The sequence below is a fragment of the Chinchilla lanigera genome, unplaced genomic scaffold (assembly GCF_000276665.1).
Source record: "Chinchilla lanigera isolate Chin_1 unplaced genomic scaffold, ChiLan1.0 scaffold00044, whole genome shotgun sequence".
Classification (NCBI taxonomy): domain Eukaryota; kingdom Metazoa; phylum Chordata; class Mammalia; order Rodentia; family Chinchillidae; genus Chinchilla; species Chinchilla lanigera.
The window spans coordinates 859,012-874,313 of record NW_004955445.1 but is presented as its reverse complement, the minus strand read 5'-3'; the positions used below and the strand labels follow the sequence as shown (position 1 = coordinate 874,313).

At 57.6% G+C, this 15,302-nt stretch overlaps 1 protein-coding gene across 1 annotated transcript; it reads left to right on the top strand.

Moving 5' to 3' along the window:
- Nucleotides 1-309: 309 nt before the first annotated feature.
- Nucleotides 310-14,910, top strand: Npepl1 (aminopeptidase-like 1; the record flags this gene model as incomplete). The annotated part of the gene is given in 11 exon segments (XM_013518247.1): nucleotides 310-495; nucleotides 963-1,133; nucleotides 3,768-3,857; nucleotides 4,317-4,398; nucleotides 6,052-6,194; nucleotides 11,834-11,911; nucleotides 12,460-12,560; nucleotides 12,801-12,924; nucleotides 13,224-13,400; nucleotides 13,791-13,901; nucleotides 14,346-14,910. Coding segments are annotated over 11 exon segments (1,422 nt in total), but the record flags the coding sequence as incomplete, so codon positions are not given.
- Between the last annotated feature and the right edge of the window lie 392 nt (nucleotides 14,911-15,302).

Genomic DNA, 15,302 nt, shown 5'->3' with positions numbered 1-15,302 from the left:
TGCGCCCGCGGCCGGGTGGCAGCCGCCACCTGCCCTTCCGCGTGGCGCCCGGCCCCTGACCCCGCGCCAGTGGAAACAGGCCAAGCCCCAGGCGGCGCGGGGGGGCCAAGTGTTCGAAGCAAAGGGGTCCCAGCCCGGCCCTCTGGCCGCTAGGCCTAATTCCACGAGTGTGGCAGGGTGCCAGGCAGAGACACAAGCGCCCAGTGGCCCGATGGGGTGCCCGGGAATTGCAGGCGTGGCCCGCAGGGCGGGCTCCTGGCACGCGGCCCCGTGTGAAGTCCACTGTCTCTTGTCTCCCTTCTGATCTAGCTCTGGCAGGCTGCTCTGGCCACGCTCAATCCCAACCCCACGGACAGCTGTCCCCTCTACCTGAACTACGCCACCGTGGCGGCCTTGCCCTCCAGGGTGAGCCGGCACAACAGCCCCTCGGCTGCCCACTTCATCACCCGGCTGGTGCGGACCTGCTTGCCCCCCGGATCCCAGCGCTGCATCCTGGTGAGTGTGTCTGGAGAGCGGGCCTGGGAGTGGGTCCAGGGAGCTCGGCCTTCCACCCACAACTGAGCCAGTGACACAGAGGGCCTCACACATCATAATCCCGGTCCCGTAGACGGGGCAGCAGGTCCAGACACAAGTCGTCTACCCCAGATCACGCTTGGTGGCCAGCCGGAGACTGTGGCCTAGATTTCCTGAGGCCAAGGCTCATGTCTGAGCCTCCAGGCCTTGTGCTCCTGTCCACTGAGACCTGACAACATCTGGTGGCCAACTTGTTTCTCTCGTAGCAGGACATGCTTCAAGCACCCATCCCAGGGAAGGCAGGGGGGATGGGATCGTGGCTTCTATGGGGGCCCCTCCTGCGGGTTGTATTCCCCGGGAGTCGAGGTCAGGTGGAGCCACTGCCGGGCAGCTCCTGGGCACACCCTGTGGCCCTCAGCCCCTGCCCTGCTCCCCTCCTTGTGCTGCAGATGGTCTGCGAGCAGTCGGACATCTTCGCATCCGCCTGCGCCCTGGCCCGGGCCTTCCCGCTCTTCACCCACCGCTCAGGGGCTTCCCGTCGCTCGGAGAAGAGGACTGTCACAGTGGAGTTTTTCCTGGTGGGACAGGACAACGGGCCAGTGGAGGTGTCCACATTGCAAGTGGGTGTCTGGAGGTGCAGACGGTGTCCCAGGTTCCCCAAGAGCTCTTCCCTTCCGTAGTGGGGAATGGGAGGGTGGCCGTAGTTCCAGGGAGCCCCGAGAGGGCAGCAGCCCCTCTCCCGTGGGGCAGTCCTTGTTTCCAGGGCTCTATTCTGTTATGCCAGTGTTGCCGGAGTGTCTAGCCAGGCACCTTCGTGTTTTAATACCAATAATCCTTTGCCTGTGTGTATTGACTCCTTAAGGGGAGCGCTTTTACATATGTTAGTTCACTTGATCCTAAGAATAATGCTTTGCAGGCAGCAAGCCTGGAAGTGGCCTCTAACCTCTGGGTCGGGGTATGGGCCTGATGCTGGGCTGCCTTCCCACACAGCTGTCCCCAAGCCCCCTCCTGTGGCCTTGCCCACCACCTCCACCTGCTCTAGCAGCCAGACCAGGTGGTCGCTCTTCTTGCTTCAGGGCTTGCCTTCAACCTGAGCCCCAGGCGAGTCCCCCACCTGAGGACTTGGTGACCACCCTGCTGGTCTGCTGTCTTCTCTGCCCACCCCAGTGAGCTCAAAGCACTGGTACAAAATCATTGCCCAGCCGGATTCCTTCCTTAGGAAGGAGGAACTTGTTTCTGTCTCTGCCATCTTGAGTGAATTCTCCTTTTTTCTTCATCATCCAACTTCTAAACACTGTCTGATTGCTTTGCTTATCTTGATTCGTCACTTCCTCCCACCAAAAGCTAGCCTGGGCCTCCTTGTCAGTGTTGCTTTTAAGGCCTCTGCCGCTGCGCTGGAGTGGCATCAGCCTTCCTCGAAGCATGGCTGCTTCTGGAACCTGTGCGGTCTCTTCACAGCCTCTCTGACCTTACTGTCTCCTCCAGTGAGGCCGGCGTCAGCCACTTCTGGGCCCGTCCTGCCGTGGGACCGGATGAGCACCCCCACCCCATCTGGGGGAGTTCCTTCTGAGCTCTGGGCCCACTGCGCACCAGAACCCAGCCTGGAAGCCTGAGCACCACCCTCGGGTCCCCTCGCCGTCCACTCTCCTCATCCACTCCTGACCATGTCCCTTTGCCGTCTCCCCACACCACCCCCACGCAGCCTCATGGTTCCTGTTGTCCCCCAGCCTGTCAAGCTTGTTCAAGGTCTGACACCCGTGTGGCCTTCTCCTTTTCCCTGCCAGGGCTTCCTTCTCAGTCCCTGCCTGCACCCCCAGTGTTGTAGGTCCGTCCGCCCCCGCGCTCCTCTTCTGCAGCTTTGATGGTGGGTGGATGGGTGGTCATTCTCTGCTAGCCTTGAGTCCCTCAGATGTCTTTATTCTCAGATTCTAGCGTGGTGCCTGGGTCCTCACATAAATGTGGACAGAATGAATGAATGACCTCCCCCGGGATGACGAACCCGAGGCCCTCTTTGCCCCCACTCCTTGCTTTGTGCCAGTGCTGTGAGCTCGCTAGGGTTAGCAGGTCACACCTGCTTCCCTCAAAGCCAGTCCTGTGGCCCCGACACGCTTCTCCAACAGGAGGAGAGCTGCCAGGTGGCAGGAACACACACACACACACACACACACACACACATCTCATGTCTGAGCTGTCAGGTCCCAGGTCTCTACCTTTGAGGCATTGGGGTTTAATTACTTAGGACAGACAGTGGCTTTTGCAGCAATCAGACAGGGCGGGGGCGGCAGCCAGGCGGGCGAACTGACCCTGTGCCTGCCCTCCCTGACACGGTGGGCCTTTGGGAGGCGATGACGAATTCATTGTCACCGCGTGCACCTGCGGGCCCTTGCTGTTTTTCTCTTAATAGTGTCTCCTTCCGGCCGGCTCAGAGGCGCTGACGCAGCCAGCTGCCCGGAGCTTCTGAGACCCGGGGGTGGGCGGTGCAGACTGAGGTGAGGCGGGGTGTCCTGGGAATCGGCTGAGAACAAGGCTGTACCGGCAGAGAAGAGCAGGCAGGCCAAGGCCTCCTGGTTGGCCGAAGCAAGAGCAGGACCACCGCTGCCTGCTCAGTGCCATCTGTGCTCGCGTTCGTGTTTCCAAGCAGCTTTCCTGAGCACTGGGGTTTCAACTCCACACTCGAGGCCGTGTGGTCCACCTTCTTAGCTTCCCACTCCCTGAGGGTGCCGAGAAGACACATACGCTCCCTGAGGCAGAGCCTGCTCTTCCTTTCCACGCCCCGGCCCAGAGTGTGCTGCCCAGTGACAAAGAAAACAAAGGCAGCCAGCCCTGGGTGTTCTGTAGGAGCTGTGAGACATGTGGGAAAGCAGCTGGCCAGGGCCCCGGGAGAGCATGCAGGAGCCCCTGGAAAGACGGCATTGGAGAAGGTCTTGAGCGTAGGTGCCGAGGTCCTGACCCGTGGAGGAGGGTGCAGTCTGCAGAGGCCGGAGGAGGGGAGGAACAGGATGGGGACTTCGAAAGGACCCTGTATGACGGCAGGGCGGTGGGCTGCGGGGTGGGGCCACATGGAACTTTCTTCCTTAGGGTGGCTGCTGGGGAGGGGGCACCAGTGTGGGTCTCGCTTCTCCCTCCTGGATGCCTCAGCTCTGCAGCCTCCCAGGGAGATGTGGGGTACGTCCCTCCGATGCCACTGGATTCCTGGGGACATCCACCTCCTGCCAGGCCCAGGACCCCAGTAATCACCTTTTGCTTTTTCCCAGTGCTTAGCAAATGCCACGGAAGGTGTGCGGCTGGCAGCCCGCATTGTGGACACGCCCTGCAATGAGATGAACACAGACATCTTCCTTGAGGTGTGTGGCCCTATTTTAAGGCCTCTGCCGCTGGGCTGGAGTGGCATCAGCCTTCCTCGAAGGGAGAAGCTGGGCTGGGGTCGGGGGTCGCAAGCCCCAAACAGAGGCCGAGGAGACCTGGGGGCTGTCCTTGTTCTCTGACCCCACCCACGAGCCATGCAGTTCTGCTGTCCACCCAGCTCCAGCAGCCAGCAGCCTCAGCAGAGGGTGTTAGGAGGAAGGGCCCGTGCTAAGGCCCCGCAGTAGGCTTGCAGCCACGAGCTGCAGGAAGCTGGGGAGCTTGCTGGGAGAGCCTTCTCTCCTGGGTTTAATCGCAAGGGTCAGGGCCGCTGGCTTCCGAGGCTGGTTGCTCTCTCCCTGCATAGGCGATGGTTCATCTCTGGCCCCGAGTCCTGGCCTCGCCTTGGGTCAAGCCATCTTCACATGTCTTCGTGTTGTTTTTTCCATGAACGTGTCCAGGAGATTAACAAGGTTGGAAAAGAGCTGGGAATTGCCCCAACCATCATCCGGGATGAGGAGCTGAAGACAAGAGGATTTGGAGGTGGGTGGATGCTGCCCCCCCCCACGGGTTTTGGCCTCAGGGAGTACCCAGGGGCACTTCAGTGGCAAGGGTCTGGCTGGTCATGTGGTACATTGTCCCAAACTCCATCCTCCCTGTGACCTGAAAGAAATTAGCCCTTGTCTCAGCCCGAGGCCAGAGCCTGGGAAGCTAACTATCCCTGGAGGAGAGCGCGGCAGCTGTCCAGGTTCTGAGGCGTATTCTGGAAGCAGCTAGACCCAAGCCCTTCCCCTGCTGCAGCCTCCTCACAGCCTGCACACCCCCTCCGGGCCAGCTCAGCAGGGCCTTTCTGTTCCTCGAATACACAGGTTCACATCCATGTCAGAGCTTTGCACGGGTGGCTCGCTCCATCCGGAATCCTTTTCCCAAGGCGTTCATATGGCACAAGCTGCCTCTCCTTGTGTGTCTGGGCTCCAGTGTCAGCTTCCCCGATGGCATGGGATCGTGCTCCTCCACTGCCTACAGCTACAAGGAAAGAGAAACACCTGTGGCTGGGCCACCTGGAGGCACTTCCAGGCTGCCTAGGAGGTGCTCACAGGCACAGTTATCTACGCTGTGAAGCAGATGACCCCAGGATGACTGGCAGCAGCAGGCCGCACGTTCCCTTCCCGACCTCTGTGGGGTAGGGGGGCTCCTCTGTGGCTCGGGGTGTCTCCCCTCTGCAGCTGTGGGTAGCTGGCTCTGTGGCCGTCCAAGAGTTTTTTCCCCCCGTAGCCAGCCCTGTGCTGCCAGGAGGCCAGACCTCAGGCTTCGGGCAGTCTCAGCGCTGGAGGCTGCTGGATGGAGACGTGGCTCCTGGCACTGTGGACCCGTCTAGGGCGCTCCCAGCATGGCACCTGGCATCTCTAGGAGAGTGAGGCAGAGGAAGAGGCAGGGTGGGAGCTCCCATCTTTACAAGAGGTGGCCCACTGCTTCTGCTGTGCTGGTGGTCAGCGATGAGACACTAAAACCTGGCCACTCTGAGCTAGAGAGGACAGCAAAGACATGAATAGCCCTGAGGGAACCCTGGGGGCCATCTTAGCAGTGCCTACTGAAGACACAGAAGCTCCTTATATGGGGATGTTTCTCAGAGGAGGTGACATTTACAGTGGGTCCTGCAGGGTGAACAGGAGTTCATGGGATAGCTATTTAATTAGAGCTTGTCTGGTTGCTGTTGCTACTCAGCTCAGTGATTGAGGGACCTGGAAGCCCAACCTCTGCCCTTCCACAGGCAGTGGTGTTTTGGGAAATGAAGCCCGTGAAGCAGAGCGAGGCGGTGGAGCAGAGGCCGTGGGAGCAGACGGCAGAGGGTGGTGCTGGCCGAGCGTGGGGCCGGCTCAGGGAGGGGGATGTGTGTGGCCCCGGGCGACCTCGAAGCATCGTCCAAAAGTCATCTCATTCTGCAACCCTGTGCTTTTCCTTCTGGAAAGGGTACAGTCTTTTTTCCCTCAGTGAGTTCTCTTGCCTTGCAATATCGTGCACAGGGTCCTTCGCAGTCCCAGACGCTGGAACCGACTTGCGTTCCCAGTCCCACACCGGCCGGGGGCGGGAGGAGCGGGAGGGGGCGGGGAGCTCAGGACGGGGCACAGCTCTCCAGGAGACGGCGGGGTCTCTGCCAGCCCGACCTGCATCTCACCACACTCTCCTTGCCCCCAGGGATCTACGGTGTCGGCAAGGCTGCCCTGCACCCCCCTGCTCTGGCCGTCCTCAGCCACACCCCCGACGGCGCCACGCAGACCATCGCGTGGGTGGGCAAGGGCATCGTCTATGACACCGGGGGCCTCAGCATCAAAGGGAAGGTGAGGCGTGGGCCTGGGGGCATCCGGCCGGGCTCCTGCATTCCCCTCAGGGCTAGGAGGGAGGTAAGGTGGGTTTCTCTAAGCGCCGATTTGGGCTGATTTGGAGAAAGTGGCCACAGGGCCTGTTTCTGGTTTGAAAAGGAGCAGTCTTGTGGAGGGATCCTTGCATTTCACGCTCACAGTTTAAGGAGAAGTTGGGAGTGAAAAAATATGGATGGGGACCTTTAAGAAGCCTTAGAAATGACGAGAAGGAAGGAGCACAGAGCCCAGGGAGGCGCAGTTAAAGGATCGTGGCAAGGGCATGTTCTTGGGTTTCCGTGAAGGGTGTTCTGGGTGGTGGCCTGAACGAGGCCCCTGGAGACCAGTGACCCCCCACAGCGGCACGAGGGAGCAAGGCACCTGCAGACGCTCCTGGCAGAGGCCCAGTAGGCCCACGTGCAGTGGCTTTTCAATGGAGCAGAGCAGCGTCCTGGCCATAGCCGAGTCTGCTGCCTGCGCCCTGCCGCGCAGCTGGTTGTGCTCGTGTCTCACACCTGTGTGAGTAGCCACTGCCCCGGGGAAGGTGGAGGAAAGCGTGAACTAGGAAGCATGTGCCCCGGGAGGCCTGGAAGCAGAGCGTTAGCGGGAGAGAGAGCTTGGGAGGCTGGGGATGAGGTAGGCGCAGTCACAGCAGGCATTGGCGAGCTGGCAGCAGCCAGTAGGGCTCACAGAGGTGTCCTATTGGTCAAATGATGTTTTTAAAATTTGAATTAGTTACCACCATTTAAAAACAAGAAGTAGGCCCGAATCCTAGCACTCAGGAGGCTGAGGCAGGAGGATTGCCATGAGTTCAAGGCCAGCCTGGGCTACATGTCAATACCAGGTCTCAAAAACAACAACAAAAAAAAAAAAAAAAGAAAGAAAGAAAGAAAAAAAAAAGCAGGAAGAATTCTCATAGAAGACTGGATTTCAGGCCTTTGTGAGCTTGGAACACTTGGAAATACTGGTTCTGCTTTCATACCAAGTGGCATTCTGCCAGGGCTGAGTGTGCAGAGTGCTGGGGGCACAGCCTGCATCCTCCTGTTTGCCGCAAGCTGCCCACCACCGCATACCACCCCGACACTGAGCTAACCCGCCGGCTGCCGCGCTCGGTGTCAGCTATGTGGGCAGAGTGGATATCATTTTCTCAAACCATCTCCCCGTATAAACAACAAAATTAGTCTCAGGACTAATCACAAAATGAAACTAATAAAGGCTTTAAAATAATCCCAATAGCAAACATTCTCTTTTATTGAATTCCATACATATTATCATGCCAGTAGAAAAAAAAATTTTTTAAATCTACTACAAGAAAACAGCAATGCATTAACTCTTTAAATATTAATGGATTTTTAAAATAGGAAAAATAACTTGGTCTGTTATAATGGACTATGACATCAATATTTGTATTTGAGTCTTGTCTTCCACAAATTTGACTTCAGGAAATTAATCGTCTTCCTACGTTTATGTTCAGCACACAGCAGGCAGGGTTGTCAGGCTGTTTCCCGTACTGTGGAGCTAACAGCACTGTTTGACACTGGGATGTTCCAGAGGACCATGGCAGGGGTTCCCAAATACCTTCACTCCAGAAGCTGCAGAAATGCCCAGCAAGCACGAGGTCCTGAGTTCGATTCCCTATACCAAAAAAAAAGGAAAAAAATCACATAAAAAAAGAAGCCATAGAAATGACAAGTGTTCTGTTCTCTGGGATCCAGCCTCAAGTTCAGATGTCTGTGGATCAAAAAGATCTTAAACCCCACCCTGAAGGGTCCATGCGGAAGGGCAGAATAGGAGGCGCTGTGCATCTGAGCCTTCCCTAGCCCTGTCACTGTGCTTGAGCGCAGGAGGCTATAGCATCACAGCACTGGGGGGCCCAGCTTGGCGGAGCACCCCAATGCTCCTGCCCGTGGAACCATTCCTGCGGGGATGCGGCCTGCTGAGTCTGTGTGCCATGACCAGCTCTGTAGCTGGCTGGTACTCTCAGCCACATGGCGTGGCTTAAAGGATAAAGCATAAAGATAGATGAACATGAATCTTTTATTCATAAGATTAAAATGTGACAGTAGCCACGGCAATTGTTTAAACTTGAAGAACAGTTTTTGGGGGGAGAGGAGGAAGATCGCTGACATTATATGGAGTTGCCTGCGCATGGTGACAAGCAGCAGCTGCAGACTTCTGGACGGTCTCTATGCACCCCTTGCCTGCACCTGTACGACTGCCCACCTCGGTCCCCGCTGCTGCCACAGGTCAGCTACACTACATCCTGGCTAGTGGAGCGTGGGCGCTTTTCCCCTGGGCTGTGACATCAGTATTTGTGTTTGGGTCTTGTCTTCCACAATTTGACTTCAGGAAATTGATTCAAATTAATTGATTCTTATTCTTGGTGTTGGCTTGTTGAAGGGCAGAGCAAGAAGCAGCCTCCCCAGGGATCCGTCCTTCTGCCTCTGGCTCTAACGCTGCCCTCTCAGGAGAAGCCCTGGCACCAAGTGTCCCTTTGTGTGTCCTCAGGCATGCAGCTCCAGGGAGACGATGGTCTGGGGGTAGTTGGAGGCGATGCCAGAGCTCACGGTGCCTTTCATGGCTCCAGGTCACTCTCCAAAAATGAGACAGTGGGCCTGGGCTACCCCTGAGGTCAGACTGGCCTGCAGGCGTGAAACTCAGGGCGGCAGCGTCCTCCCAGCTGCCTGCTTCCAGCAAAACTCAGTTTTGCAAGAACATTCGCAGCTCTATTTGCAAAGATCTCAAAGGCAAATCAGGATCAGCCTGGACTAGGAGGTCCCAGACATCACTCGGGACCCAGTTATACTCCGGAAAAGTATGTATTCCAAAGAAGTTTGCTCATAAAGGTGATATCTCTTGCTGTTTATTAGAGTGGAATTTAATACTGCAAAGTACAAAAATACTTATAATTCGTTTTAAAATAATAGAGATAGATGTCTTACACGTTGACATCCATAGCGTAATTTTATGAAAACAGTTCTATTCTCCAGAATGGAGAACAGTGAGAAGTGTAGCGTTGTACATTTCTCCCAGTCTCCTCAGTGTCTGCTTCGGGCACAGTATCTGAGGTCTTGTGTCTACCTCCACCGAGCACGTAGTCAATTGCAGTATGTTGTTTCAGTTTAAATGCATCAAGGAAATCTAGCCCCTCGCTCTTTATAGTTGGAAAGGACAGAAGTATTTCAGTACCTCTTTCAAATAACTGGATATTCTTTGCTATTACACCCAAACTCAACAAGTAGTATTTTCTTAAAGGTTGGTGATGATGGGGAGCTTCTGTTGTCTTTTCCAGGAAAATTTTCTAGTCTGTTGAGCTTCAAATGTGTGGCTTTGTACTATCACGCGCGAGTACTTTGGAGAATATTGCTCCACAGAGTTATACAGAAGGCCGAACTTTTGACGTGTCTCAATCTAGAGTATCAAGAGCTCACATTCACTGATGCCACCGTCCAACTCCCATGAGTCCTTGGGTGGAAGGACTGTTGGAGTGGCCCATGTGAGTTTTTCAGCCTTCTGATATATGCTCAAAGCTCAAACGTTACCCGTGGTAATGAACACTGTCAGCTGTTTTCTGGATGGCGGGGGCTCAACATGGTTCATTTGCTAGAAAATACCTGCCAGACACCTAAGTAAAAACTGTCCCCTGTCTGTTGTCCATGGGTGTCCATGAGTAGGTGGTTGTGCTCATCACTTAAATGGCCATCCCTGAACACTCTCTGACCATCCACCCCAGCGGAGAGAGGCAGCAGCACTGCATCCGGTCACCCAGAATAGTGACAATGGCTTACACTCAGGATCACTTTAAAAATTAACTTTGCCCCTTCGTTAAGGGAATTTCTGCAGGGTATGAAGATGAGCACTGTGACTCCTAGTTCCCTTGGGGCCATGGGCATGTGCTGGGCTCCATGGCTCCCACCCACCACGGCTTCTGCACTGTCCACTGTTCAACCTGATGAACAAGGCCGAGGACATCCTAGCGCCACTAGGAACATCATTTCTCTTAGACAAATAGAAACCATGACAACTTTACGCAATCAGTTGAGCTGTATTTGTTAGCTTGGCATTTTTCTTCTGTGATTAGGAGGTGGCACTTGTGACAAGGACACATGGGGTTCCATGATGGACATCAGGAGGCATTTTCCATGCCGGCCATTTTGAAATGGTTTGATCCCAGCCCTGAGGTTCCATTTAAAACCACCTTGTGCTTTCTTGCCGATTAGGTCAGAAAGACGGCTTATTTTCCATAGTGCTAGATGGATCATTTTCACTCAACTTAATTGTAAAAACAGCTCAGTTTATATCTAAAAATACTTTCCACTAAAATCCAAGGCTCATGTAATACAATAAGGGTTCAAAAATCACTGGGTACATTCCAAGCACAAACCCTTATATCTGATGACCTGTCTTTAATTTAGAATATGAACTTGTTGATTCCAGTTGGAAACCTATAAAATGTAGAAATGTGGAACACTTTCCAGTCGTTCTTAGAAGACGCCGTGTAAATGTGCGACAGGAGGGTGGCCCTGCGTGTGACAGCTGCTGGCGGCCATGGCTCGCCTCAGCCGGGCCACGTGACCTGAGTGCCAGAGGGCAGAGGCCGCCCCCTTTCTGCTAGAGGGTTGACGGCGACGGGCGCTGTGGAGAAGGTGGAGCGGCATAGAGCAGAGAGGGGCGTGTGGGGCACACAGCTAGATTAGAGGGGACTTTGAGCAGGGGTGGAGGAAGCAGGAGGCAGCGTGAGACCCAGCGCATGCGGCAAGGGCTGCAAAGTCAGAAGGCCACGGTGGGCGTGCGGCGCAGGGCTCTGGCTCCAGAGGACCAGTGGGCCCGATGCTGGACAGCTGCACCCCCGGCCGTGGCTGGAGATGGAGATTCCGAGGGGGAGGCGTTCGGCTCTCAGCAGTGCACACTCTGGCGGGGCTGCGCTGTGGGGAGCCGGACTGCTGGGCTGCACGAAGAGGGCGCAGCCCAGGCAGAGAGCCAGAGCCTCCCCTCCCCCACACTCGTTCCCCACAGTGCGGCAGGAGCCTGTGCTGAGCGCGGAGCTGGGCAAGTTGGCTCGTTGGCAAACGATCACCTGTGGGGTTGCACATCCTAGCAGGGACCGGAGCTCTGACCGCCCCGGGAGCCTGGCTGAGGTCTACAAAGTGCTGGCCAGGTGACCCCAAGAGAGCCTCAGAGGCTGCCTGCCCCTCACCTTCTTCCTCACAGTTTGGGAGAGCAGCGGATAGCGAGGCCCCAGGCTGGCACAGCAGCCGCATTTTGGAGGTCAGGGTGCTCGTGTCTACGTGACAGCCTGGCCACAGTGAGGTTGGCATCCTTGGGCATCGTGGGTCTCCCCACCATCACCACGGTGACTGCTTAAGAGCCCCCAAGCGCTGCTGAAGTAAAGGGATCTTACCGTCCCTCCTGCCCGTCCTTGGCCTCTACTTGTAGCTTCTGGAGCGCACCCCCTTGGACCTGCCAGAGCCGCGCACACTCTGTGGGTGTCCAGGTGGCCTCAGGAGACGGCTTCGAGGCCTGGGGCTGCTCTGCGGGAGGCAGGGCCTGGTGTGACATGCAGGTTGGGGCGGGGACTTTGTGTGACTCACCATCTCTCCTGTTCCTTTGTACTGCTGCAGACCACCATGCCAGGCATGAAGCGAGACTGCGGGGGTGCTGCGGCCATCCTGGGGGCCTTCAGAGCCGCCATCAAGCAGGTGATGAGGCGTTGCTCTCCGCCACATGTCCTGGCCCCGTGTCATGTGCCCTTCTTGAAGGCCCGCCCGGGTCCTTCCTCTGCACTGGGCCTCTGCAAGCCCTCCACGCCCTTGCGTGGGCCAGACACTGAGCACTGTGTATCTTTCCTTGTGGCACCAGGAAAGGAGAACCTCACTCCATTTCCGCAAGGCCACGCTCTTGCTGCCCTGTGTGTGTTTGTTTGTGTATGTGTGCAAACGGGGACCGTGGCTCTGGCCAAGCCCTGCGGAAGGGAGGCAGGGGCTGTGGAGCCTGCAGGGCTGGCCTGGCTTGAGCAGTGGGCGATGGCAGAGCCCGGGATCCAAATGCTCCAGCTCTGCCCCACTCCGGATACATTCACGGCCTGCACAGGCTCCCACGGGGGATCCTGGACCCGGCCCCTAGGGACCCTTGGCCCTAGGAACTGCCAGAACTGTGCCCAGCATGGTGTGGAGGGGCTGAGAGCTCGACTTCGCCCTTCCCGGGCCTCCAGTCTGTACCTGGGACCTCTGCCTGCTTCTCCCTCCAGGGCTTCAAAGACAACCTGCATGCCGTGTTCTGCTTGGCAGAGAATGCAGTGGGGCCCAACGCCACCAGGCCAGATGACATCCACCTGCTGTACTCAGGAAAGTAAGCCTGCCCCGTCTCTCCCCTCGCCTCTAACCGTGCCGCCCCTGTTGTTTGATCTGTGGCCGCTTCGTTCCCACCCTGCAAGCTGCCTGCATTGCCTCCTGGAGGACAGATGTGTGCTGGGAGTCAGGGAGCTACTGGGATAGGGGTCTCCAAGTGAGGTTGTCCTAGTTCCAAAGGAAATCTCTGTCAGCGCCCCAGGGATTACATCCCTGAACTGGGGTCTCTGCTGTGCCCTAGGACTGTAGAAATCAACAACACAGATGCGGAGGGCAGGCTGGTGCTGGCCGATGGTGTATCTTACGCCTGTAAAGACCTGGGAGCTGACATCATCCTGGACATGGCCACGCTGACTGGGGCTCAGGTAGGTGCTGGAGCTGAACTGGGGAGCCGAACTCCCTGGACCCTGTGGTGGGTGAGGGTCAATGAAATTTTCGTGACCTCTACAGAGGAGCTGAGAGGAGCTGTGGTTGCAGGAAGCTGGGACTCAGAATGTACTAGTTGTTCCCGGTTCTCTTGGCGTTGCTTCCTTTCTGGAATTTGGTTCTCGCTGTCTCTCTGTCAGATTATTTTTCCATCAGCGATTACCCTCCTTTTCATCTCTTGCATTTCTCTTCTGCCCTCACCATTCCGGATGCCTCCCTCGCGCTGCCTGTCGCCCAGGGCATCGCCACGGGGAAGTACCACGCAGCAGTGCTCACGAACAGCGCTGAGTGGGAAGCGGCCTGTGTGAAGGCCGGCCGCAAGTGTGGGGACCTGGTGCACCCCCTGGTCTACTGCCCCGAGCTGCACTTCAGCGAGTTCACTTCGGCCGTGGCTGACATGAAGAACTCCGTGGCGGTAGGTTGAAGCTTTGTATCCGGGAGGCATGGATAACGGGGCGGCAGTGTGGCCGTGGCCCCGTGATGCAGACTGGGGACAGATACGTGTCCGAGAGGAGGTCGTCTGGGGGGTAGCGGGTCCGCTCCCTGCATTCCTGCCGCGCGCTGAAGGTTGCTCTCCCGTGCCTGCTCAGTCGCCCCATCAAGCCCTTTGGCTGCCCCTTATCCCGGGTGGAGCAGCCTCCTCTGCTCTGGGTCCCTGCACTCACCTGGCTCCAGGCAGAGGCCCTGGATGAGGGACACGGGGAGGGTGGACAGGGCAGGCGGGAGCCACGGGTATCTGGGTACCATCCCGTGCCGCATCCCATGGCGGGGAGCTGGCGGTCACTCCACGTCCTGGCCTCTGCAGGACCGTGACAACAGCCCCAGTTCCTGTGCTGGCCTCTTCATTGCTTCGCACATCGGCTTCGACTGGCCCGGGGTCTGGGTCCACCTGGACATCGCCGCGCCGGTGCATGCTGTGAGTGCCTCCGGCGCCAGCCTGACGGGTGGCCTCCCCTCCTGTTAGTCCCTGTCCGTCCTTCCCACCGGCCTGGCCCTCCCCTTGCCCGTGCAGAGCCCCTGTGGCTCAGAGCTGCCGGTTGAACCATGTGTGGCTCCCGCTGTCCATGGCCCAGCCTCTGGGCAGCTGTGGTCCCCTCTGAACTCCGGTGCTTGTCCCTGAGAACCGTGCTCTATCGCAGCCAGCTTGTGCTCAGCCAGAGGGGCCAGAGCACACGGGCCATGTCCACTGTCCAACCCCATCACTGACCCTGGGCAAGGACGCGAGCCTGGCTTGTGCTCTAGGGTGCCCTTCCTAAGAAGGGGGGTTGGGACACCCGGGAAGTCCCGCGGATGCGGAGGCCCAGCTGGCTGCAGGTTGGGCTGAGGCGCCGTGAGCCCAGCGTCCTCTCTCTGTCTGCAGGGCGAGCGAGCCACTGGCTTTGGCGTGGCCCTTCTGCTGGCGCTGTTCGGCCGAGCCTCCGAGGACCCCTTGCTGAACCTGGTGTCCCCCCTGGGCTGTGAGCCTGACGTAGAGGAGGGCGATGTGGGGAGGGACTCCAAGAGACGCAGGCTTGTGTGAGGCGAGTGTCGGCCTCAGCCTGGTGACACAGGGCTCTTTACCTCACTTTGCACTGATGAATTTTAAGCAGTTGAAAGATTAGACCTTCCGGTGGGTTCCGGCTTGTTTTCGGTTTGTCACTGGTGGTGATGGAAACGGTCCATTCGTACATCTTGGAAGGCAGGCTGGGCTCTGGCGGGGGCCACAGCAGGCGCTGGGGGGCATGGGGGCTTGTTTCTGTGTGAGTGACCCGCAGGTGTCCCCCGGTGGCTTCAACACTGTACCCTCCCTGGGCCCTCTCGTGCAGCCTGGGCCCACAGCTTCCCACCTGAACCATGCTTGCTGGGGGGGCCCCACCTTGTCTCGGGGGAGTCCGTGCTGGCTCCTTGAATTCACTTGAAGTTGGATTAAATGCCGTCATGCCACACTCTTGCCTGGTCTCAATCTTCTCTCACCCCTGTGTGTTAAAAACCCCGCCTGGAGCCCCCAAGCATGTGAACCCTCAGGGATGCCGCCTACTTCTCCCCAGCTTCAGCAGGGATGAGCGCCCCACTTCACCCAGCTGTTCCTGGACCCCAGGTCCCTTCCCAGTCCTGGGAATGGAGGTGATTCTGGGTCTGGGCCCAAGCAAATACTTATTTACTGCCTGCTGTGTGCACAGCGCCGGCTGGGCCTGAGAAGGCGAGAACTGGCTCCAAGGCCTCCGGCTCTGAGAAGCGGTTGCCCTGCACAATCATAGCGATTGTGGGCAGCAGCCAAATGAGCGGGGGCCAGTGGGCTCCTGAGCAGAGGGGAGGCTCGGCTGGAGGCTGGAGGGTC